The 23,879-nt window shown below is 39.2% G+C and overlaps 1 protein-coding gene across 3 annotated transcripts in view; it reads left to right on the top strand.

Annotated features, from left to right (window-relative positions):
- Positions 1 to 23,208, top strand: part of WNT7B (Wnt family member 7B) — a 116,947-nt gene extending 93,739 nt beyond the window's left edge. For all 3 annotated transcript variants that reach the window (XM_067531100.1, XM_067531101.1, XM_067531102.1), the window contains exons 3-4: positions 12,006 to 12,277; positions 22,430 to 23,208. In XM_067531100.1, coding sequence (XP_067387201.1) covers positions 12,006 to 12,277; positions 22,430 to 22,909 — 752 coding nt within the window. In that variant the 3' untranslated portion in view covers positions 22,910 to 23,208. The remainder of the gene's footprint in view (positions 1 to 12,005; positions 12,278 to 22,429) is intronic.
- The last annotated feature ends 671 nt before the right edge of the window (positions 23,209 to 23,879 follow it).

The raw sequence follows: 23,879 nt of genomic DNA, 5'->3' as shown, positions 1-23,879 counted from the left end.
AAGGTTACCAACACCAATAACCCAAGCAGAAATGTATGGAACCTTGTGATAAGCGACTAATAAAAATCATGTTGTTTACCTGAAATGTGGCTTGTTTTTCTCCTCTCGCTATATAAGCATTTGTGGGAAATGAAGCTCTCCCACCACTGTTCTGCTAAAGGTTATATCCCCGATAAACACGTTTTTAGGTTTTCTGTAACTAGGCTTGCATTCCACATGGATTTGATCTAAATTTCAGAGTAAGCTAACCAGCATAACAACATGAACAAGACTTGGGCATGTACTAATTTTCCATCTTCCTTTTCCCCTAGTTTCTCAAAGCACTTTTAAAAAGAAGTATGTAGGTCATTAGCAATCTCTACCCATAAACTATAAAAGATTGGGGAAGAAGAAAACATTGTGGTGACTGGACTGTCTCCATTTCTTTGCCAAGACTTGCTATGTTGCTTTGTTTTTGATTGGTAAGCTTTATAGAATTCCATCAAGAAAAGAACCTGAAATAGTATTAGGGAAGTTATTTTTTAAACCATGATCTGACCAGTAGAAAGAGTTTGAAGTAAAAGTTTCTTTTGAGTAAAGATTAACAGCATCATCAGTATTGATTAAGGGTTGATTAAACTTGCTCTGAATAAATAAAATAATTCTCCTCCCTCTCTCTCTCAATCTTCATCCAAAAACCAAACTGAACTGATGTGGAAATTTAAAAAAATTCAATAAATTTCCCTACCTTTTCATTTTCACATGCTCCTGAACTTTCTGATTCAATCTGAGGAAAGATCATCTTATGGTTGAACCAGAGACTGGGAAAGCTGGGTTCAATTCCCAGCTCTGCCACAGACTTCCTGAATGACCTTGGGCAAATCATTTCCCCTCTCTGAGGCATGGTTTCCCTGTCTGTAACTTCGGGTGATGATGATAAACTCAGTGGGGAGCAGTGAGGCTTAATTTATGTTTGTAAAATGCTTTGACATCCTCAGATGAAAGGTCTTCTATAAATATAATGTCTTCTTATCTGAACAGTTAGCAGGAGGGCAGAAATACCATGACAGGGATTGTTCTCATGGCCTTTGTGCTTCGCCTGAAAGCAGGACTACTATAAAATCTCATGAGAAAGCCTTGTCTGATGAGATTTCCAGCCCAGTTTGTGTAGGCAAGAAATTTGGATACTCTGGATCAGTATCCATAAATAAAGATACCCAACTTCACAAAGTTTGCCTATTACTGGTATTTATAAGGCACCTACAAAAAATAGAGGGACAGAACAAAGGTCACAGGGAAAGAAACTAGTGATTACTGAATACTCACTGTTCTATCTCTGCTCTGTCACTCTCTGAGTAACTCTTACTGTCCAAGAAACTCTTTTTCTAGCTACTGGTGCACAGTGACATTTTGACATTAGCAGTGAGGCTTGAACATTTTCTCTTTTTTTCCTTTCTCTGATTTACTTTTACTTCAGCAGTTCAGTAATGCTGAAACCATGTTCCCTTCTCTTTTGTTTGCTTTTCGCTTGTCCATTGATCAACTGTGTTGCTTTATTACAGACACTGTAATATTAACTACAATATAAACAGAAGCTCTTAGCAGGAGAGTTTGCTGGGATTTCCCTGACCTATTACACAACAGGATTTTCCACAGCAACACTTTTTGATTGTTTGTTTGTTTTCAGGGATTAGTGGCAATATTCCACATACTACTGACATAATGAGGCATAAGGTTCATACAAAAAAGGCCAGAAACTGATGTTAAAAGATCCAAGTCATACTGCATTACTGGGGATATACACTGAAATATTGAAAGGTGATGGACTGTGCCTGAAGTTGAGAGCCAAGTAAGGCTATTAGCAGGTCTTTACACAGCATGGGTTATTTCCATGTATGCAGTACCTTGTACAAAGTTAAATTCAAAGTGGTTGACTTGAATATTTTTATAGCAGCATGGGCATGTTGTCATTTTATGGTACACAGAGTAACATTACATCATGTGAGAGAATAAAACACAACTTGGTACAATGTAGCTTCATCCAGACTTTTCACGTGAAACATTTGTTTTGTTTTGGTTTTAAGACATTTGCCTTTCAAACTGGTTTGTTTTAATTAGAGATCAACCTGAACCACAAAAGATGGATTTGAACTTTCCCAGAGTTCAGTGGTGTTCAGATCTGGCTTTTGGTTTGGCCCATCATCGAGAGAGGGGGTCAGCTGCAAAGTTCAGATCTAGAAACAAATGTCGCCAAACAGCATGGGGCTGTTGAGATTGTCTGGAGTTTTGAATCAGATCCATCTCTAAATGTAATGGTTATTTTGAATAGAGACAGTTGCTAAAACTTTTAAAAATCATTATTTATTCAGTGACTGGAAGTTTGGTGTTAATATAAAGCCAATTATTTAATTGTTAGTATGTCACTGAAATGGACTGGCTGTACTATTTCTGGTGAGAGGTGGGGTCAAGCCACAAAAACTGGATCCAGGCCTCAAGTCTGAACATCCTGAAGTTCTAGGGTGTTTGCATCTGAGGTTTGGTTAAAGCAACCCTCATCTCCACTTCTGAGATATTCCTCCTGAAAAACAACTGGTAGTTCTATGCAGATCAGAGTGTTATTTCTTCATGCTTCTAATGGTTTAATTCTAGAATAAAGGATTCTGAAGACTGTTAATTCATAATTTCTGTATCTATTTGTCTCTTGTCTTTTATTGAAATTGTAGAAGATGTGGGGCAGGGACCATCTGTTTGTTCTGTGTTTGCAGAACACTTTCGAAAGATGAGCCTTGGAGTTTAAATTCGTAACTTTGTTAAACACTAAAATCATGGACTGAATAGAGACACTGGATTTATGGCTTATTACAACAATTTACCACACACTAACAGCCCCCCACCAGCTGCCTTTTACCCGCCTTTCTGCCCCTCAATGACTGGAGGTGTGTTAACAGGCCACTTCACCTTGAATGATCCCTTGATATGTGTGTTAACTACTTATGCTAAAGAATCTGTTTCACTTTGTATTTTGCTGTGACACTCTCAGTACGTTTCCCAGACCTGAATTGATTGAAAGCATCTCTCTCCCCCAACCGAGGTTGGTGCAATAAAAGATAGTACCGCATCCACCTTGTCTCTCTTTAAAGTATTTTAGGGCCTACATCTTCTAACTCTATTAAAACGAGATGTCTCAAGCGGGGCACCAAAAAAGTACGGCATCTCAAATCACTAGTCGTTTTAAAAAATGTAGCTGTAGAAATATTAAGCCTCACAGTGAGTCATTAGTAGAGCCAGGAATAGAAGCCACGCAGGAGTCTTACCTTGTTCTAGCGACGACTTCACAAATTATGCTTCAACAGTATTAGCAGCATTGTAAAAACACAGCAGACTGTGACTGGGACACTCTGCACAGACTGTTCTCAATAGTACAATGTATCTGGAATCTTTCCTTTTATACGTTAGGCACTGTATATTATTTGAGCCGTGGACCCTTTCATTCTTTAAAATAGTGCTTAGCACCATGTTTTGATAAACCTTTGAAAAAGAAAAGCAATGCCTTTTGGATCAAAACTTTGCATTGCAAATTACCTGTATTATAGGAATGAGAGTCTTTTAAGCTCTGAGTTAACAAGAACAGTTTGCAAAAGCAAGTGAAAGATGTAATGTCCATATTGTAAGGGTGAGATTTTTAAAAGCACCCTGCTTCCGCAGGCATTTTAAAAATTCCACCCTGAATTCATAGCTAATTCACCTAGCTCACATGAGCTGTCATGCAAAATCCATCCAATTACATAACCTCCTAATGCACGGACTAAAACACAACAGAATCATGCACAGGTTAAAAAAGAAATGCTGACAATAGCTTTTGGTTGTGAGCAGTGTACTGAATGTAGTTAGGAGCCAAATTCATTGTGGTAGAAACAGACCATAAATTGTTGGAAGTCATGTCAAAGAAGCTTCTGTGCAAAGCACCCCCAAGATTAGAAAATGATCATGAATCTGGAAGAGTACTCAATAAATGGGGAAAACGTAGGCATAATAAACAGGTTCTTATAGTGGACATACTTTGAAGAGTATCTCTAAATAGGGAAAGCAAGGGCCTGCAGGGAGAGAAACGTGAAGTAAATATGGCTCACAATCACCCATTTTTAAAAGAAAGTCTGACAAACCCAAACAAGCAACACAAAATTACCAAATTTTACAAGAACTAGAGAGAATAATTCTAGATGGATGGCCAACAGAGGAACCCAGCACCTGCAGGCATAACCATTTATTGGGACTCGAAATGAAAATGCTGGACAGAATGCAATTCTGTACATAGGACATCATGTCATAATACTACACAACCTCAGGTTTGAAATGCTAAGCATCATTCACAGTGCCCAGCCATGAAATCGGCAATAAATACAAGGAACAGAATGCAAAAGACCTACTGAAACCACATGAAAGTCCTGACTGCCATTTGTCCAAAGTCAGCGCAGATTTATTTGAGCTAAACAGGAAACAGTCTCTAAGGACTACTCCTGACTTTTCTTTTTAAACTTGAGCTGTTGCATATCAAGTAGCAAAGTTTGCATGTCACAGGATTAGAGATGAGTTACTCACAGATGTTGAACCACATTTTTCAAATGGCTCATTTTAGCAAATCTTTTTGATATATCAGTTCAAGCACACCACACTTCAAGCCCTTACCACGCACAGTCAAATAAGTTAACAGAGAAAGTAGTGCAATGTAACAAACATCTTGACTAAGAAAGAAAAGTGCCCGATACATTCAAGAGATCCATATTTAGCATGCCTAAAATGTCACTACACATCTCAGAATGCCTTATTAAGCTCATCAGCTCAAAAGTTCTTGGGCAAAAGATCCAATTCTTCATATCATCATCTAAAAGATGTTTGAGACACATTATGTCTACACTGGAGTTGGAGGTGTAATTTCCAGTTTAGGTACACACACCCATGCTAGTCTGATGAGAGCTAGGGTGCTACAAAGAACAGTGTAGCTATGGCTGCATGGGAGGAAGGATGGGCTAGTCATCTCGAGTACCCATCTGAATGATCCCATCTGCAACCTGTGATACATACTTGAGGTGGCTAACCCTTCCCACTGCTCACAGTGCCCTGGCTACATGGCTAATGTACGCTTTCGAGTGTGTTGACATACCTGCAGACAGGTTAGAAAAAGACTATATGCCAGGAAACTGGGGAAAAAATGCTATCACAAAATTGCCAATTACTTCATATTGCAACTGGGACCAAATATTAGATTTCAAACAGAAAGTGCCTGGCAACCTGTCAAGGTAACATCTATACAGACCACGCTGGGTTAATCTGATGTATTAAAGGTAAGTCCTACAGGAGGAACAGAAGACAGCTAAACAAGACCCAGGATGACACTGGCTCTCTGTTTTTTGAGGACATGGTGCAATGGCAGGAGTAACACACGCTCACCCAAGTCACTGGCAAACACCAAGAACACAAACAGGCTCCAGATGGCAGGTCTGTCTCAGCAGCTGAACAGGCATCAGCAGAAAAATTGTTCTGAGAACAAATTTGCATATGAAATTCATGGTGGTTCAGAGTAGTTATTGACAGATGTCTAATAAGAAGCAAAATAATCCTCTCATCTGTCAGGAAGCTTTGGGTCACCTACCTTGACCTCCACTTTAAAGATCTCCCTCTATGTGTTTGGTTGTATTAATTTGTAGTTTTTTTTTTTTCAGTTCAAATTCTATTTTATTTGATGTGATTGGTTTGGGTTTTTGTTTTTTTGAAAGGGAAGGTGTAACATCAATCATGGGATTCAGTGGATACTGACTTGTGACAGGGGTATAAACTTTGTAAACTTGACCCTGGTCATATGATCCTTATCACAAACTGGCATAGGGACTGTTAAGGTGTGTGGCTTTGATCTTCCTCTTAGAGATCCAACGTGTACCCTTTATACAACCGTTCTTCACTTGATCACAGGTCAGGCATTCTGAAGTTCACACTTAAATAGGTTGGTCTTACACAAGTCTGTATAGACTAGAGCACTATCTGGCTTTTGAACAGAATAAGGAATATGTATATATTCTGTTTATTCAAATGGCTTTCAATTGTATATAGTTCTTGCAATGTTGAATTATTTGGCAAAGGATAGGTTTTGCAATAAGCTCTACTTTCTATAAAGCCCTAGTACTGCATATAATTGACTTTTACAGGAACTTATCACAGTATCAAGAGTCCATTGATGCTTTGTAAATTAAACACGTATATTTTGAAATTAATTTCATTTAGTAAGATTGCCCTGATTAGAGGTGTGTAATATGTATACATTGACCTGGAAGGATTTGATTTTTATCAATGAATGTCGATAAACATCAATTTCATCATGCACACACAAACCGGCAAAAAATATTTCCATTGACAATATTTGTAATTTACATTTATGTAAAGCAAGAAAAATGCTTGAGAATTTATTGGGTTTGATTTAAGAACATTTGTATATTTTGACATGCAATGTTCACAGCTTACATTTTAAAGGTTATAAAGCTTTAATTTTTTGAATCTCAACATATACTATCATAAAATAATTTGTCTGACACACACACCCCAGTGCCTGTGTCCCATAACTTCCCACAAATGTAAAAATTTAAACTAATAAAAAAGCTTAAAACCCATAATTTTGCACAAGTGTGAAAATTTAAATTGAGAGACATCTAAAAATTGCTTAAAAATAAACATAGCTATTAACAATCAAAATGATAAAAAAAATAAAAATTGAATTCCACCAACCCTGTGTATGCCTGTTCTACATTGACCTGGCTAATCCAACATTAACAAAATTGCTGGCTACAAAGTGTCCATCATATAGTCTAATACTTCAAGTTAAGTTATAGATAGAATAGCTTACTTTCAGTAACATCCTTTCTGTATTTAGCTCCTGAAGAACAAATCTTTGAATGATGTATGAAATAAAAATATTTAGGAAAAAAGTAGTAAAAGTAGTCTGTAATCTGAAACAATTAAACTCAAAACCCAGCACCCATAGCTGAATGATCAAGATACCTAGTTAGTATATATGAGCCTTTGCTGAGTGTGGTTTTACTGTGAAAATATGCTGCAATGCATATGGACACTAAAATGCAGTAAACTATAACCATTATGGAACTTGTAATAATTTCTACAATGGACCATACTAAGCTTACTGCTACACTAGCAGTTTAAAAGTTAGTCAGAGCTAACGTAAGTTAAGTGTTGGCTATAGGCAGGTCCAAAATTCCAACACAGAATAAATAGACTGCTCTGAAATCTGCCAGAAATATTGATCCTATAACCATCCCTGTCTGACCGGGATTTACTTATGGTAATGGGGAACTGAGGTCCTTATCAGACTTTGTTTCCTAAACATCATGTGCAAGTAAGAAGATAGCGTAGATGCACACATCCCAATGATAGTGAGCCAGTATGGATGGCACATAGTAAATCCCACATGCCCTGGTAAATTACAAGATGTCACCACCTCCTATTGCCTTTTTCTAAAAAGATTAAATTCCTTTTAGATTGTGTTGATGGACATGTTCTAGCTGAGTATCAGATAACACCATTTCTATTTGCATTCTGTGTTTTCAAAAGTCAATTAGGAATTGGATTTTCTTCCTTGACACCAGACAAAGCACTTTTTAACCTTTTTTTAAGTTGAAACGGATGACATTCAAGAGTAACAACCATTATTTAAAGGTGCATTAGTGGGCATATAATAATAACTTGATTAAAGGGTTTTGGGAGGGGCGAGTGGTTGGGACAGTCTAACCAAAGTATAAATGAAATGACTTTATTGGTTTTTTCTGACCTATATTTTATGATAAAAGGTTATTGATGGTCACAAGAGCTGAGAAGGTTGCTAACATGCTGGCTTAGACTAATGCTCAAGATGAGGTTCAAAACAACGTCTTCCATTTAAAAAACTCTCGTTCTATGCAGGTTCAGTGGGTATAATGCATTAACACGATAAACAAGTCCACTTCACAAGCCCATCCTATTCTAGAGCTGCACTGAGGTGGAACAATTGGAACTGAGGTGGTCCTTCCATTCAGTCAGTGGGGTTCCCAGTTGTACTATACCATGATTACAGTTAATTATCATTGTCATGGCTCTTAAGCGGGTGAAAGAAAGAAACTTCCTTCTGCTTTAAAAGATAATCAGGGGTATAGTGGAGGGAACACAGAATATCCTTGAGTTTACCACAATTGACTTGAGGACTTGTGAAAACTCCCAGACAGATCAGTGAAAACGTGGCTTCTCTAAAATGGCATATCTTCTGTTCTGGATATGTATTAAAGCTGAGCTTAAAATATATATATATTTTTAAAAGTCTGCTCTCAGTTCATCTCCTGGTGAATATAATAGTTGGCAGATGTGGTGTTGCTTACACTATCTGACAGGAATTTATTTATTTATTGACTTTTCTATGGCACTATTCCCATAGTGTCTGAGCACCTCACAGTCATTAATAGGGCAGATTCTCCAGTCTGGCAAGTTCTCTGTGCCCTGGTTCCTTCTCCCCTCTATATTGCCCTTTCTTTTCCTGCTCCTACATTCCCATTAATTCATCTCCTCCCACTTCTGTCTGCTTACACCATCTCCCACTATATATAGTTTTAAAAACCAAACACACACCCAAGGAAAAACAAATAAAGAAAATAAAAACAACAAAATCCCAAAAAACTGACATGATATTTGCCACCCATCTGCTTCCTGCCCCTTGTCTGGCTTGTCTATTTAGAGTGTAAGCTTTCTGGGGCAGGGACTATCTTTTACTATATTTTTGTAGAGTGGCTAACACAATGGGGCCTTGATTTGAGGTCTCTAGATGCTACCGCGATATAATTAATAAATAATGATAAAAGCAAGCACTAAAATGTCACCCAAGTAGAACTCAAATCCACCCCCCTTGGTTTTATAAGCCTGGGACATTGCTAAACATCATCTCTAAATAACCCACAGTTTCATTCTCGCTTATTCTGATCTTCAAAATAGGGAAAATCTAAACTTGTCTAACATCCTATTAAAAAAATAGCACATTTTCTGTCTTTTTCCATTGCAAAAATTAAAAATAGATTTTTTTAAAATATGCAAAAATGAAATTCTGTGAGCCAACACATTATCTTCTCTGACATCTTGTACGACTCAGCTCTGATCTCAGCCATGGGGCGTGAATATCAATAGACATTTTGTAAAATAAGGGACACCAGACACTTCTGTGTCTTAGCAAAATCAATCCTTCAGTTGCATGATATCAAATCATGATAATACTTAACACTTGTACAGGGGCTTTTAGGCTTCACAGCAGAGTGCTTCACACCCCTGCGTAGAGCTGGGCAAATAATGGATTTTTTTGGTTCACTGGCAATTTTGAGACGTTGAAGAAAATCATTTCAGACTGAAAAGGAAAATGTTTGAAAGTTTTGGTGAAATGTAAAAAAATGGTTTTGGGTTGAGCAAAACATTTAATTCAATCCTAAACAAAAGGTTTCAGTTCAATTCTGAGATTTTTTTTATGTTATTGAATTTGTTAAAATAAAACTAAAGGGAATTTTGAAACAAAAAGAAATTTCAAATAAAGAAATCCAAACAATTTGTTTAAAAAAATGTCTAAACAAAATGTTTACATTTCTTTGGATTGTTTTTCTTCCAGAAGAGAAAAATTTGGCAAACTCAACATGAACTAGTGAAACATTTTGGTGTAACTAACCCTGCATTTTTTGCTGAAAAAACGTTTTGGTTGAAAACTGTTGCCCAGCTCTGCCCCTGTGGGATATGTATTACCTTCTTCTGGTTACAGGTGGGAAAACTGAGGTAGAGAGATGAATTGACTTGCCTTGAGCCACAAAGATGGGTTTGCAATTTTGGATATCCTAGCTTGTCTCCCCAGGCCTCTCTCTAATACTTATATATTTTGAGATTAGAAATGGATGGTGGGAAGGTTTTCGCTCTACTTTATGTTGTATCAGACATCTGGCAATCAAAAAAAAGAAACATAAATAAACTAAAGCAACCCAAAACACCTAAACCCGCCACAATTAAACATTTAATTTTCTTTTGATAATACGTTAATCACATTGGAAAAACTATTAAAAGGGGCAAAAACAAATGTAGGGCCTATCATATACACTGATATGAGCCCTTAAATTTAGGGCCCATCATATATACTGGTATGAGTCAACAGGGGTTGTAGGTGCTTTCAGGAAGCTGCCTATGAATAACTGAAATGAATGAATAAACAATTTAGAACAAAATATGCACAATGCATGTGCTATTTCAGAACCACTAGGACAGTTGTAAATCCTAAAATAAACATTAAACAGTTTCTGAGATAATTTCTATTTTTTGCCCTCTTGAAGATTTGTTTTGCTTTCTATCTGTTAGGCCAGTAATAGTCAAGCTTTGTGTGTGGACATTAAATCACTTCAGTAATGTGCCGTGAATTCTTTACAAATATTCCTCTGCAGTAGCAGTATCGGGGGTCTGTTAGTCACCAAAGAAGGAGGGACATAGTGGACAGAGATAATTCAGTGGAAGAAAGTTATAAACACTAACAGGGCAGTACAAAGTGTTCCAATCCAATTCCAAATGAGTCAAAGGAGTGTCTTTTGGTGGACTTAATGGGAGTTGGATCAGGCCCTATTAGGGAAGTAAACAGCTGTGAAAAAGCCCAACCCAACTTCCCAGTCAGGCTGTACACCATCCTGAAACCCCCTCTCAACCAGCCCGCATGCCCCGAGCAGCTCACCCTCCTTGCCGCTCCAGCATGCATACCTTCCACTATCACACAGGCCTGCATAGTTCCTCTCAGCGTCATTCCCTTCCATTTTGGAGTTCCTACCATATTCCATCCACTGTCCTCATTACATTCATTCTGCACACCCACTGAATACTAGAGTGGTGTCAGTCACAGTACTTTGACACATATTTTCTGTCCATCATACACAAGATTTTTAACTTGGCCCAATGGGATATGTGCATGGGTCAGTTTACCTGGTCTGGTTATAGGGCCTTCTATCTTGACTTCCCCTACTCAGATCCCCCCAAAATGTACAGAGACTCAGATGGTTCAAGTGTATCCACCTATTGGAATCTGGTTTATTTCACAAAACAGAACAACTCAGCTCAACTCAAGCCTTCAAGCCCTCTTTCCCAGGCTTAGCTGCTGCTTCTCCAACTCGACTTCACAGTCCTTAAGTCCTCTCAAAACCAAGCCTCCTTCCTAGCCTCACCCAAAACATTTCCCAGACAAGTCTTCTGCTCGTGCTCCCCGCAGGTATCTCCCGCCAGATGTTCTACCTGGCCAGTACAGAGCCCCTTTCCTGACCTCAAGTTTCCCTTCTCCATCTGGGCCAGGTCCCTCTTAAAGGAAGCCTCATCTCCAGAATACTGTCACATGATGCTTGGTGGCCTGACATACCTGCTAGTCAAGGTCTTGAAATGCACTGCAGGGATATGTGCATGCACACCAAGACTGTTACAAGATGTGTTTGGGCACTATAAAAATGGCTCTCCGTTTTCTCGAAGTATTGGAATTTTAATGAATTCTAAATCATGGATGTCTTTGCTTTCCTAGATAGGTCTTGCAATTTTCATGGTATTTTAGTTTAACTCTTGTCATCTGTATATTTTTGTTTTTCAGTGTCCACTGAAGTGATGAGGCATTTTTTTCATATATTCAGTTTCAAGAGATATAATATAATCACCTAATTAGGACAAGTAGTGATACCATAAAAACCTTGCTAAACTTTGTGAGGATTAGGACAGTATTTGCACTACAGTATATCAACTTTTTCAAAGTAGTATTTTACAAAGTTCCTATTGAAATCAATCTACCACATATATAGTTTCATATTCAACACATTTTTAAGAAGGAAAAGTTTGGGTTATTGACAATGCTACCCTCCTGCTTCTGAATTCATGCATTACTGTACATAATGTATGTACTTTGTAGTAAGCACTGCCTTTTTCCAAACCCATCAGCTGTTGGTTTCTCTCCACAGGAAGCAGGGAAGCAGCATTCACCTATGCCATTACCGCTGCTGGGGTTGCACATGCTGTCACTGCCGCCTGCAGCCAGGGCAACCTCAGCAACTGTGGCTGTGACCGAGAGAAACAGGGCTACTACAACCAGGAGGAGGGCTGGAAATGGGGAGGCTGCTCTGCGGATATCAGATACGGCATCGAATTCTCCAGGAGGTTTGTTGATGCCCGAGAAATCAAAAAGAATGCACGGAGGCTGATGAACTTGCACAACAATGAGGCTGGAAGAAAGGTATTCTAGTCTAGGAGGGAATGGGATAACATGCTCTCTGGAGGGTGGGGTGTCTTTTTAATTTGCAACTGAACTTAAGTGGGGCTGGTTATAGCAAGGAATCCCCCAGTCTTCACCCTCCTTCGAGACTGTCATTCTGCACCCTTCTCAAAGTTACCTGAGGGTGTTTAATGTCTATATTTGTTTTATAGATTCAGAAATGAGTTTATGTTAAAGCTCCATTAGCTTTACCCACAGTTTACCTGCCGCTAACCATTTCTGCTTCCTTAGTCCCCCTTACAAACTCTCTTGAAATTCAGCATGATCTGGCCGGAAGTGACATGGGTAGGGCTAAATCTTTGCATTTTCTCTCCTTTGAACAACGCTAGCGAGAGGTAAAGGGGGTTGTGGTGGGACATGGAAAGATTTCTATGTTGCTGAACTTCCACAGCTCCAATAGTTACTCATTCCACCCAAAGGCAAAATGCTGCTTCAACTATGCCTCTAATCAAATACATACTTTGTAACAAATGTATAACTGTCAATTTCACATTGGTGGAATGCAAACAACATATGATCACTAGACAAGTGTCACTTAATTTTTCAAAGACGACACACTCTTAAATGTCTACAGTCATGATTTAGCAGCTTGCCAATGAAACAATAAACTTAATGGAACTATGCCAATTTACACCAGTTGAGGATCTAGCTCGACAGCTCCAAACATTTGCCTTTTAAAAATTAAAATAAAGTCTCTCTTCATAATACACCACCATACCCAAAAGAGACTTTTGTTAAACTTTAAAAAAATGTTTTCATCCTAAGAAATACTGATACTCATTTTCCAAGATGAAGCTTCTATATGAATTATATTGTATTATGTATTATGCAGTACAGAAAGAGAATTTCAGTCTAGCACAGACCAGAAAAAAAAATCAGATATTATTTCTTGCAAATTTCCTTCCCTAAACCATTGTGGGTTGTTGCTGTGTGCTGTGCCCTAGCTGTTGTATTTCACCCCAGAGATGGCTCAGTATTGATGGAGACTGAAGCAATTCCTGTACAGACTGTATTTTGAAAGACATATCATAGCACTCAATCCATGCACAAAACTCTCAGGGATTGCAAATGCAAAAACTGAGGGTAGAATATGGCCAGTAGTTTGCGAAATGCATTGAAATCAAAGATGTTATGTAAATGCAAGAGAGAAAATGGTGTGAATGATCCAGAGTGCAGAAATGGGATCCAGGAATTCTTGAACAGGGGAGCACTGGACATTTTCATGCCATACGTGGAATGTGGAAGGCAAATCACCTGGAGTGCATGATGAAAGGCAACCTTAAAGGGGGTTGATCTCTATACCTGGAAGTTGTCCTGGCTGGCAGGGAGGGGAAGAGCAGAGGGCAGCCAGGATATGGCTCCAGGCCCAATTGATGTTGCTGGTCTGGGGCTGGTTGCCTCTTCTTTGCTTCAGCCCTTAATGTATCTCAGAAGACATTGATTGGGTTGTACACACAGAATAATAAAGCTAGTCACTGAATTTCTGAAGTGAAGCACTTATTATTTGTATTATAGTAGCATCTAGAGTCTCCAGCTGAGATTGGGATCCCATTGTGCTAGGTGCTTTACACACTCATAGTAGGAGACAGTCCCTGCTCTGCCGGCTTACAATTTAAATAGACAAGACAGATAAAAGGTGCGAGTTCAGAGAGAGAGCTGAAATGATTTACCCACAATCACACAGCAGGTCAGTGCCAGAAGTGGGAATAGAATCCAGCTCTCCTGACTCCCAGTCTAGTGCCCTATTCACAAAACCACACTGCCTGTTGTAATTAAAAAAATAAAATAAATAATAATAATATAAGGTGAAACTTCATAAACAAGAGGAAAGAAACCAAAGAACTTTCAAGATGCTTCCCGCATGCATACTTCTGGAAGGAATTTTCAGGAAAATTCATTTGCATTAATATTTGTGAGGATTTCGCTTTCTGCAAACATTCTTGCAAACCCAAAAGGTATAGTTTGTATGAATGGGTGTGGACAATGAATAAAAAGGGTTATGAATATTGTCAAAGTGGTTTTGTTCAAATGAATGTTCACAAATACTGTTTTAAGATTCACTCACCCTTTTTCTGGAGAGTCTTCAATAACAATTAGCACCTATGCTTTTCCATTTTAATAGTTAATATAGCATCTTATTTTAAAAGAACTAGAGATAAACTGAAGAGGTGTGGATCCTTTAAATTAATTAATTAATTAAAACCATTTTTTAATTTGAATCACTGAACTTGAAGGAAGAGGATCAGAGAAAAAGTTCTGGGTTTTGGCCCAGCTCTATAAATAACATCAGAGTTATGACAATGAGCTGAATGTTCGAGGTTGAACTGTACAAAGGTTGGTGATTTTGGTTCATGTAAGCTTGAGAGCTCATTTGGTGTTTATGCCCTGGACATTGTGATTTTGGGATTTTCATTAGTTCTTCTTCTTAAACCCATATGACTACCTACCACAAAATCCTTGTGAGGGAAAGGACGTAAGAATCCCCTTCCCCACCTACAACCCGATCCAATCCCCACCCAAGTCAGTGAAAACACTCTCACTGTCTACACTAGGCTTCGGTTCAGGAGCTAGGAATCCATCATCTGGATGGCTCCATTCCTGGGGAGGCTGGTTAGCATTGAGGCCCCAGAGAATGCAGTCTGCACATGAGTGGAGTCAGTGCCCCGATGGAGTGACCCACGCCTTTCATACATACCTAAATGGCTCTGGCTCTTATCATCATAGCAGAGCCTATCATATTTTGCTAGCAGGATACCCCTGGAAAGAGGCAGATCTTTGGGCTTTTCAGGATTTTTTTTTTTAAGCTGGACTTCCCTAATTGCTCTGCATTGCATTTCCGAGTAGTGTTCAAACTAATATCAAGTTTGTGAATTTTCATATACATGACAAAGTTGACATCAGCACATTTGGAAGAAATCAATATCTAGGACAGTTAATGATAAGTTTGCTCCTGATGGAAGAACTGAGTTCTGTTATAACACAGCACTGAGGTGTGTAAATACTGAAGTGCCTAACTCCAATATAACGTTTAAAATGACTGCTATGGCTCAGAATAGATAGAACGATCTGAACCCCTCCTCCCCCCCAAGAATACTTGGAAGTCTAATGCAAGTGTTACTGTGAACAGCTCAAAGTCATTAAAAGGCTTGGTGCAAATCTGAGTGGTTATAAAGTTATCTGTGGACAAAAGTTTGATACAGCAACTAAAAATAAAATGTTAATAAAATCCAGTAAACTTTTGATGCCATTTTATGAGCGAGACAGCTTTCTACTCTGTGTTTTAGGAAGTATCTGTATTATGGATAAATAAATTCAGAAAGAGTAACCTCTAGAAACATATGCCATTAATCTGAACTTTTCGTTGAAAGGTCAAAACAATGCCCAATTCTCATGCTACATCTCAGTTAGAAAATAGGTTTCTTGTTTGTTTATTAGGGGCAGGAAAGGAAGATAAATTGGTAACAGATCACTGCTTTTACCAGACAGATGAAAATTAAGATTTCCAACAGTTTATTAATCAATTAGGTTCTTACTGGATAGTTATTGTGGTTATGTGGAGAAAATATTGGGCTATTTTTTTTCTTCCAGAAACACACACTTAGCATTGAATGCCAGAAGCTGCATCCTAACATTTAGGCCTGGTCTACACTTACCGGCAAATTCGGCAGCAATCAACAGGAGATACGCAAGCTACGTAGAGTAGCTTGCATATCTTACATCGACTTCCTAAAGTCTGCTCTGCGCGCTGACTCCACCACACTGCACCGATGGGAAATGTGTTCCCGTCGACACAGCATTACTCTTTTTCCGGGGGTGGATTAATTAAGCCCATTTCCAGATCGATTGAGCGGGTCTTCACTTCCGCTCAATCAATCCGGATAAATCTATCTGATGGTGGTGTATTTGCCTCTGTCAACATACACATACCCTTAGTCTTTTATAATGTCGATGGGTTTTTTCCCTGAATGCCTGGAAGATGACAACATCTTATTTTATAGTTGAAACAATGGGTGTGGGGGAAAAAAACATTTTCAATGTCTCTTTAAAACAGATTATTCAATTACTTGGGACATTTTCGTATAAACCACAACTATTTCTCACAGCTACTGGTGCCACAGAACTGTGGTACTGAGAGGGGTTTTGGCTGACATGATTTGGCTGTGGAACAACTAATGAGTTTATTTGTTGGTCATCATTTATAATCTATAGTATATCAAGAAACAATTTTAATATGAAGTTGTTACCTCAGGACTTAGTTGGGGTTGGCTCTCCTTTGAGCAGGGGGTTGGACTAGATGACCTCCTGAGGTGCCTTCCAGCCCTAACAGTCTATGATTCTATGACAACAACACTTTATGTTAACTGTAATATTTATGTCTCAGGCTTACTCCTGCAAGATGCTGATATTTTCTGAGATATGCAGAGTACTCTCAGCTCCCAGTGTCTTCAATGAGAGCAGAGGGTGCCACCCAGTTCCCAGAAAAGCATTCAAGGTAACATTTTTAATAGTGCATAAGTGACTTAGGAGCCTAAATCTATTTAAAAAAATGATTTAAGGCACTTAAGAGAAGTTCCTAACTCACTTCTGAAAATGGGACTTAGCTCCTAATTACTTAGGTTCTTTTGAAAATTTTACCTTCCATGCCTTGTAGAATTGGGTCCAAATGTTGAAACATTTTTTTCCCCTATAGGAGACAAACTACTTCACTGGTCATCCATTTTGAATAGACTTGTGAAGGAAAAAGCTTTGGTAATTCTTTTTGGTGGCATACTTCCCCACACATATTCATCAGCAGAAAGATATAAATCCAATTTTGAAAAGTTCAGAGTTACAACTTGGATTGGTCAGATGAATAACTAAAGCTTATCCATATTTCTGGAGTCTGAAAACCTTGGCTCAGAATCTCTTGAAGAGAGTTCTTCTTCAATTTGGTGGAAATATAGTTTCTTGCCCAGTGAAAATAGCTCCTTGCCCAGTGTTTTGGCTATTTTGCTTGGAACCAAAAGAGGAAAAACAGAGGGGAAAAACAAATATTTCAGAACATACAAAAACATTTAATTCTAGAAATTGATAAATGTTTTGGGGATTCAATTTGATAATTTATACCCGTACCTCCTATACAGTGTATGTAGTGTACACACATCATGCACACAGTACAATTGTCATTATTTCCTGGGTTTGTGGTTTTATAGTGGTGGGGATGGACTCCCAAACAATATTTTAAAAAATTGTTTTCATTTATTTTTATTTTTAAATGTTGTCAAAAATTAAAAATAATCAACCAGCATATAGATGGTTGAAAAATTACACACAGAAAATTAAATGAAAATTTCAAACAAACAGATTTTTGTAAGTTTGTGTGTGTAAGGGGGGGTCCCCCTAAAATTTGAAATTTCTACAAATGGCATTGAAAAATTGAATTTCAGAAAATTTTGTTTAGTTTAATAGCTTATTGCTCAAAGCTGAGATATTTTTCCCTCAGAAGCAATTTTCTTTTTATCTGTGCATTTCCACCAAGGACAACACAAACCAGGAAAGCCATGCCAAAACAAACACACAAACAAAATATTACTATATTATAATAATATCTGATATACTTTTGGGCCTACATTTGACATTTACAAAATGGGTTTGATTTTATTTTTGCATTTTATTTTAGTTTTTATTCATTCAGAAGGAAGGGAGGGAGGAACCCACAACAATTCTTTACCTGCAAGACTGGTTATTTAACTTGTAGAGGGCAACACTCAAAATTGCATTTTTAGTATATAATTTATATTGGTGCAAAAAACTGTAGAATAAAAAGTGTTACCATTGTATTTAACAATTCATGTTATAAAGCAGACAAGAATTGTGAAATTTTACTTGGCAAGACCTTATTGGGGCTAGAATGGGACTGCCCATGGAAAGTGGATCTAAAAAATGTTCTAATATTAGTAGTCTCAGGCAGCAAGTCAGGCAATGGGAATTTGGTTTGGGAAGTAGATCTTGCTGTAAATAAACTATTCAAGGTTAGATATGAGGCCCTGACATATGACAAATGGAATTCTTGAAGGAGACAATCACCCAAGCTAATGATTTTTAATCTTTAATCAGGTATCCAACTTGGCAGTGTGTGTTAAATCTCAGTAAATAAGTACCTTTTAGGTTCAGGGTCAGAGCTACAGTGGGAGTTTTGCTGAGACAAATCAAGTCAGAGGGAAAAACAGAAAAAGAAAGGTCAGTTGCTCTTAAGTCACAACAGTGAGTATTTAGGGCCAGAATCTGCCCCTCTTGCTCATGTTTGGTAGTACCTTCCTATGCAAGTAGGAAGCAAGCAGGGATACTCAACCAGTAAGTTACTACTCAGCCTGTGCAAGGGTGAGAATCAGGCTCTGAATGAATATGAATATTGAACCCAAGCCACCTAGGAAGGGAAGAAATATTATTTTGGGTCTGCTTATTTTGGGCTTTAGACTCCCTGGACGCCAATTTTGTGGACACAGTTTTTTAACCACAAATAACTGTGGGCAAAAATTATAACATTTAGCAATCTAACTACCTGAGGATTGGGCCTGAATACAATGTGAAATCCCAAGCATTCAAAAAGCCAGCCCCTCCCCCCCAAATCACAAGATTAGTTTAAAAATCATGAATTAATACATTTGGGGTTCTTCTAGACTTTCAAGCCTTTAGGGTTACATTTTCAAGTGTTCTCCACAATCATAAGGACCAGAAACTATTTGATAACTGAAAGCTGAAATTCTTGTCTAATAACATGACTCCAGACGTAAAACACCAAATATTGCCAGACCTATGAAAAAGTGCAGGAGTTAGCACCACTGTGCATACCAGGCAGCTAGCTGTGTAATGATGGGGTCTGGTACCAACATGTCAGAAACATTACCTAGCGCTCTGGAGTGAGGACTGGGGGTTGACAGCATCCCTCTTCAGGCGCAATGGAACTTTCTACCATAACGCTAAAACGCGCCTGAGAGAGAAGAAGAATTTTTGTTGAGGGCTGGTCTGAGACTATGACACAAACTCTCATAGCAACTACGAATAATGACACATCTCACCACCTTCTGCTCCAAGTACAAAGTGCCCTTTGCCTTCTCTACTATAACCACATAGCTGCATGTATATTTAAAAGCCAAAACAAAACCCTACCAAAACAAAGGCCTGTACTGAACACATAATTGTCCCCTGGGGAAAGCATAAGAGAGAGAACAAGTCGTGATGCCAGACGTGAGTCACTTAAGCCATGACTGGAAGCGCTTAGCCACGGCAGAAACCGAAGGTAGAGTAACCGACGGTAACCTACAGTACAGCATTTAGATACGACAGTAACCGAAGGTGAGGGTGGTATAAAATCTTTATAGCATAGAATAGACTAGAGTACCATGTCAGTATGATTTTTGCTGCTGGGCTATTGCTGACGACAGTGGATGTGTTGATTAATGGTTGAAGGTGGATTTCTGGAGTGGTCCGTTTTCTGGTTTCATATTTAAGAATTGTTGAGCAGTGACTAGGTGCTCCTTTTTTACTGGATGTGTGTATATGTCTAAACAATACTAGATCACATGTGCATACAAAATGTACATAATGAAATTGGAGTCAGGATTGAGGGTCTTTGGAAAAAAATCAGGCCCATTATATTTATACAGTGCTATTATGCTGGAAGGATCCCAAACAACTTCACAAAACATGCATATCCAGCCCTAATGAAATGCTGCTGCCTCTGTCATAGCGGGCCCAAGAGTCAAGGGAGAAAGAGAAATGTTGGCCATGGTCACCAGCAAAATCCCTACCCTTACAAAGAATGCAATGTCCCCACAAAACAGACTAGAGCCAGAGTCTGTTTGTTTTAAAAGAATCTCTGACCTAACTGTACCATGGGTCTCTGGTGCCCAGGGGCCAATACTGGCATTTGCACACACACACACACACACCGTCGGCAGCAGCAGGGGGAGGGATGTGTCTGCGTTCTCCCACATTTCTCCTCCCGCCCGCCCCCCCTCGCTGTGATGAGGCAGGTGCAGCAGGGAGCAGGAGTGACAGGGGCAGATGCCCCAGGGTTGCCCGGCAGCGGGAGTGGGGCATGACGGGCGCTGCCCCAGGACCCCACCGTTAGGGTGGCTGCCAGGGTCCCCATGGTTCCCCGGGGCAGTTGCGCCCAGCGTGGAGGTGGAGGGACTGGGAGGATGCTTGCTGCTCTGCAGTGGGAGCCCTCAGCTGCTGGCAGGTCTGAGCTGGGGTTGGCGTGGCCACCGGGGATGTCAAAGCCCAGCAGCTCTGGCCACCTGCGACAGCGGGGACCTCCTCCGAAGGCCCAGCCGGCTCCCCCCCACAAAACGACGCCTGGGGGCATGGCCCCCCTCACACCCACTGCCCGCTCATTGGCCACTGCTCTGGCCTAAATCAGTAAACTGCTTGGAAATCAGCTTCATCTACCTCTGAAGAATGAAGGGCTAACTTGACTGGGACTCAAATCTTAGCCTGGTTCCTAAGGCTGGTTCCAAGGAGCCTAAGGTATTTTTGAACCAGATACTTAGCCCGCTTGTACTTGCTACTGTATGTTGGCAGAAGAGAAACAAAGCCAGATATGCTCTTTCATAAAAAAACCCCAGAAAACTGGAAAAAGAAAACATACAATTTAAGTGAAACAAACAACTCAGGAGGGTGCCCTCTATTTGCAGGGCTAACCAAAGTTCTACTGCTTTTATTTTAAGGACTTTATTCTTAAGCAGTAAGCACATTTTGGTTCTCTTCTGCTTCATTATGCCATTGTACTCAGATTTCTGCCCTTTTATCCTTTGCCCATGTCAATCATGGTCTGGGATCTGCTGTGAAACCACTGAAGGAGATGAGCTACACTAGTGCTTCAGTGGAGTTTGGTAGCTCATATTTCTTGACTACCCTCTTGTTGCATACATACAAAGGGGAAAGATCTGTTTATTCTATTATTCGGTCCGGATTTTCATAACTTGAAAAGTTGATGCCGACTGTGGGCTAGATTGTGGCTAGTTAGCACTGGGGATTTAAGGAGCATATGTGGGTAGAAATGCAGGGACCAGAGCAACCTCTATTGCGCTGCTACGTCATTCTCTCCCTCCCCCCAACCCTGCATGAGGCATAGGGAGCAGCTCCATATCTGCTCTCTCCACTCAGTGCTGAGCAGTGTAGCTCTGCTGGTGCACTGAGGGAAGTATCCTATGCCACATACATGCCAGGCACAGGCTACTTGGACTGCAGAGCAGGCTGAACCTAGGAGGCAAATTGTGACTGACCATCACAATCTGCTGTTGGATCTGCGCCAGGGGCAGCACGAGAACAAGCTGTCTTTTTGCTTGGGGCTTGTGGGAAAGCCAAAATTGAGCCCTGGATAGGTTTGCACAGTGTCCAGCATGATGGGGCCACAATCTGCGACTGGAGCCTTTAGGCACTAATGTCACTTGAATATTAAACAATAATAATACAAATAAAGTTCCTGTTTATCCTTATGTTTGACTCCTCGCTTCACAGGACCCTTTGTGGTTCTCATTTTGTCTGGTATCCTCCAGACTCAGTTTGCTGCCCTGCAAGACATGAGCCTGGATCCTCAGGCTGGACCATCTTTATGGCCAGCTATTGCTTTGATTCAGGCTAGATCAACTGAGGGTGATGCCTTTGAGGGTGGTGTTCTAGAGATTTGGCTGGTCAATAGATGGATATCTAACAGAGGTTGATGTTTTAAGTATGCAATGAGCAGAGATGCTATGGCAAGTACATATAAATTATTCAATTAATATTAGAGCTGACAAAAATATATTTTTGGTGTGTATAGCCACATGATGGGTTCCCCTTCCTCACTCCCCCTCCCAAAAAGCCAACATTGATTTCAAAATTTAAGAAATCACTTTCAAAACTTTATTTGAAAGCAGAAAAAGAAAGATTTTTTTCTGATAAAATTTCTTATAAAGAATGTCACAAACTTTTGAAAAACAATTTTTGGGGAACATAAAAGAACATTTTTTAAAAATGCATTTGAAAAATGTCAAGCAGCTTTAATAAATATTAATTATAGACAGAGTTTTAGGCAAATTTTAATATCATTTTTCGCCAATAATAGCATGTATATCTATATACATACAGGTTCTTGAAGAGAGAATGAAATTGGAATGCAAGTGTCATGGTGTTTCAGGTTCCTGTACAACGAAGACCTGCTGGACCACGCTTCCTAAATTCAGAGAAATTGGATATATTTTGAAAGAAAAGTATAATGCTGCAGTACAAGTGGAGGTGGTACGGGCCAGTCGGCTACGACAGCCAACCTTCTTGAAGATCAAGCAGATCAGGAGTTATCAGAAACCAATGGAAACCGATCTGGTATATATTGAAAAGTCACCCAACTACTGTGAGGAAGATGCTTCCACTGGGAGCGTTGGTACCCAGGGACGACTCTGTAACCGTACATCTCCTAATGCAGATGGATGTGACATGATGTGCTGTGGAAGGGGTTACAACACACACCAGTATACGAAAGTGTGGCAGTGTAATTGCAAATTCCACTGGTGCTGCTTTGTGAAGTGCAACACGTGTAGTGAGCGAACAGAGGTGTTCACCTGCAAATAGTGGCGTATGTTTAAATAAACAGAACAAATCACCACGAGTGAAGAAAGTGGAGTATGACAGACAACTACAGCATCATTTTGCACATCTGTTTTTCTTTGGGAAAATAAATCTCTCCCCACCACTTTCACTTCTAAGGATGATGCATTTTGGCTGACTGGCCGTTGTGACTGCAATGGAAATAAGGGCAACAGGATTAAGGTGATAATGACAAACACATGCAATTTGTTCTTTTGGTTGTTTTTTTACTGCAATCTGGGTGTTGTAGAGTTTTCCTATTAGATTTTTAAGTTATACATATCAGAGAAGCTGACTGAATTACAGATTCCAGGAGGTTTAAGGAAAAGACACTTTTTTTCATATTTTACAAAAAAACCTGTGCAAATAAGACTTTTTTTTATTAAGACAATGAAACTTTTATTGTAAAAAAAACAACAATATTGCTGCAAAAAATGTTAATTCTAAAAAGCAGGTATAGTGAAAACTAAGACAGATAGTGAGGCAAAAATATTAAAATGGAAAAATTCCACTATCGGTTTAAAAAATAAAATTCACACGGTTATGTCAGCTGCCAGTGACACTGGAACTCTATGAATGAACATTAAAAAAATTATTATTTATGTTTTTAATAGTATCAACAAATTCTAAGCACTAACGGGTAGCTATGTCTTAATTTTGTACTAAATGTAAACTTATTGGAATTCTGAATTTATGATTTTTGTATTTGGGTCTCCCTAAGTTCTTCAATGCTACTGATCTATTGTCACTCCACTACTAGAGAGTTCAATGAGTGTAGACCTTAAGCAATGATCGGAATTGAGCTAAGAGATCATGCAAAACTGTGGTTACAAATGCTTGACACAGTGGTTTCCTGCCCACCCTCAAATAAGAACTAACTTTAAGATTCAGAGGTGAGGCGAGCACCTATTTTCATCTTGGCATGGGTAGTTTTAAGGTATAAAGACATGCTTCA

The sequence above is a fragment of the Emydura macquarii genome, unplaced genomic scaffold (assembly GCF_026122565.2).
Source record: "Emydura macquarii macquarii isolate MOO-44397 ecotype Brisbane River unplaced genomic scaffold, CSIRO-AGI_Emac_v2 contig_3122, whole genome shotgun sequence".
NCBI classification, from domain to species: domain Eukaryota; kingdom Metazoa; phylum Chordata; order Testudines; family Chelidae; genus Emydura; species Emydura macquarii.
Note: the sequence above shows the minus strand (reverse complement) of the source record. Positions and strands in the feature narration are given on the sequence as shown.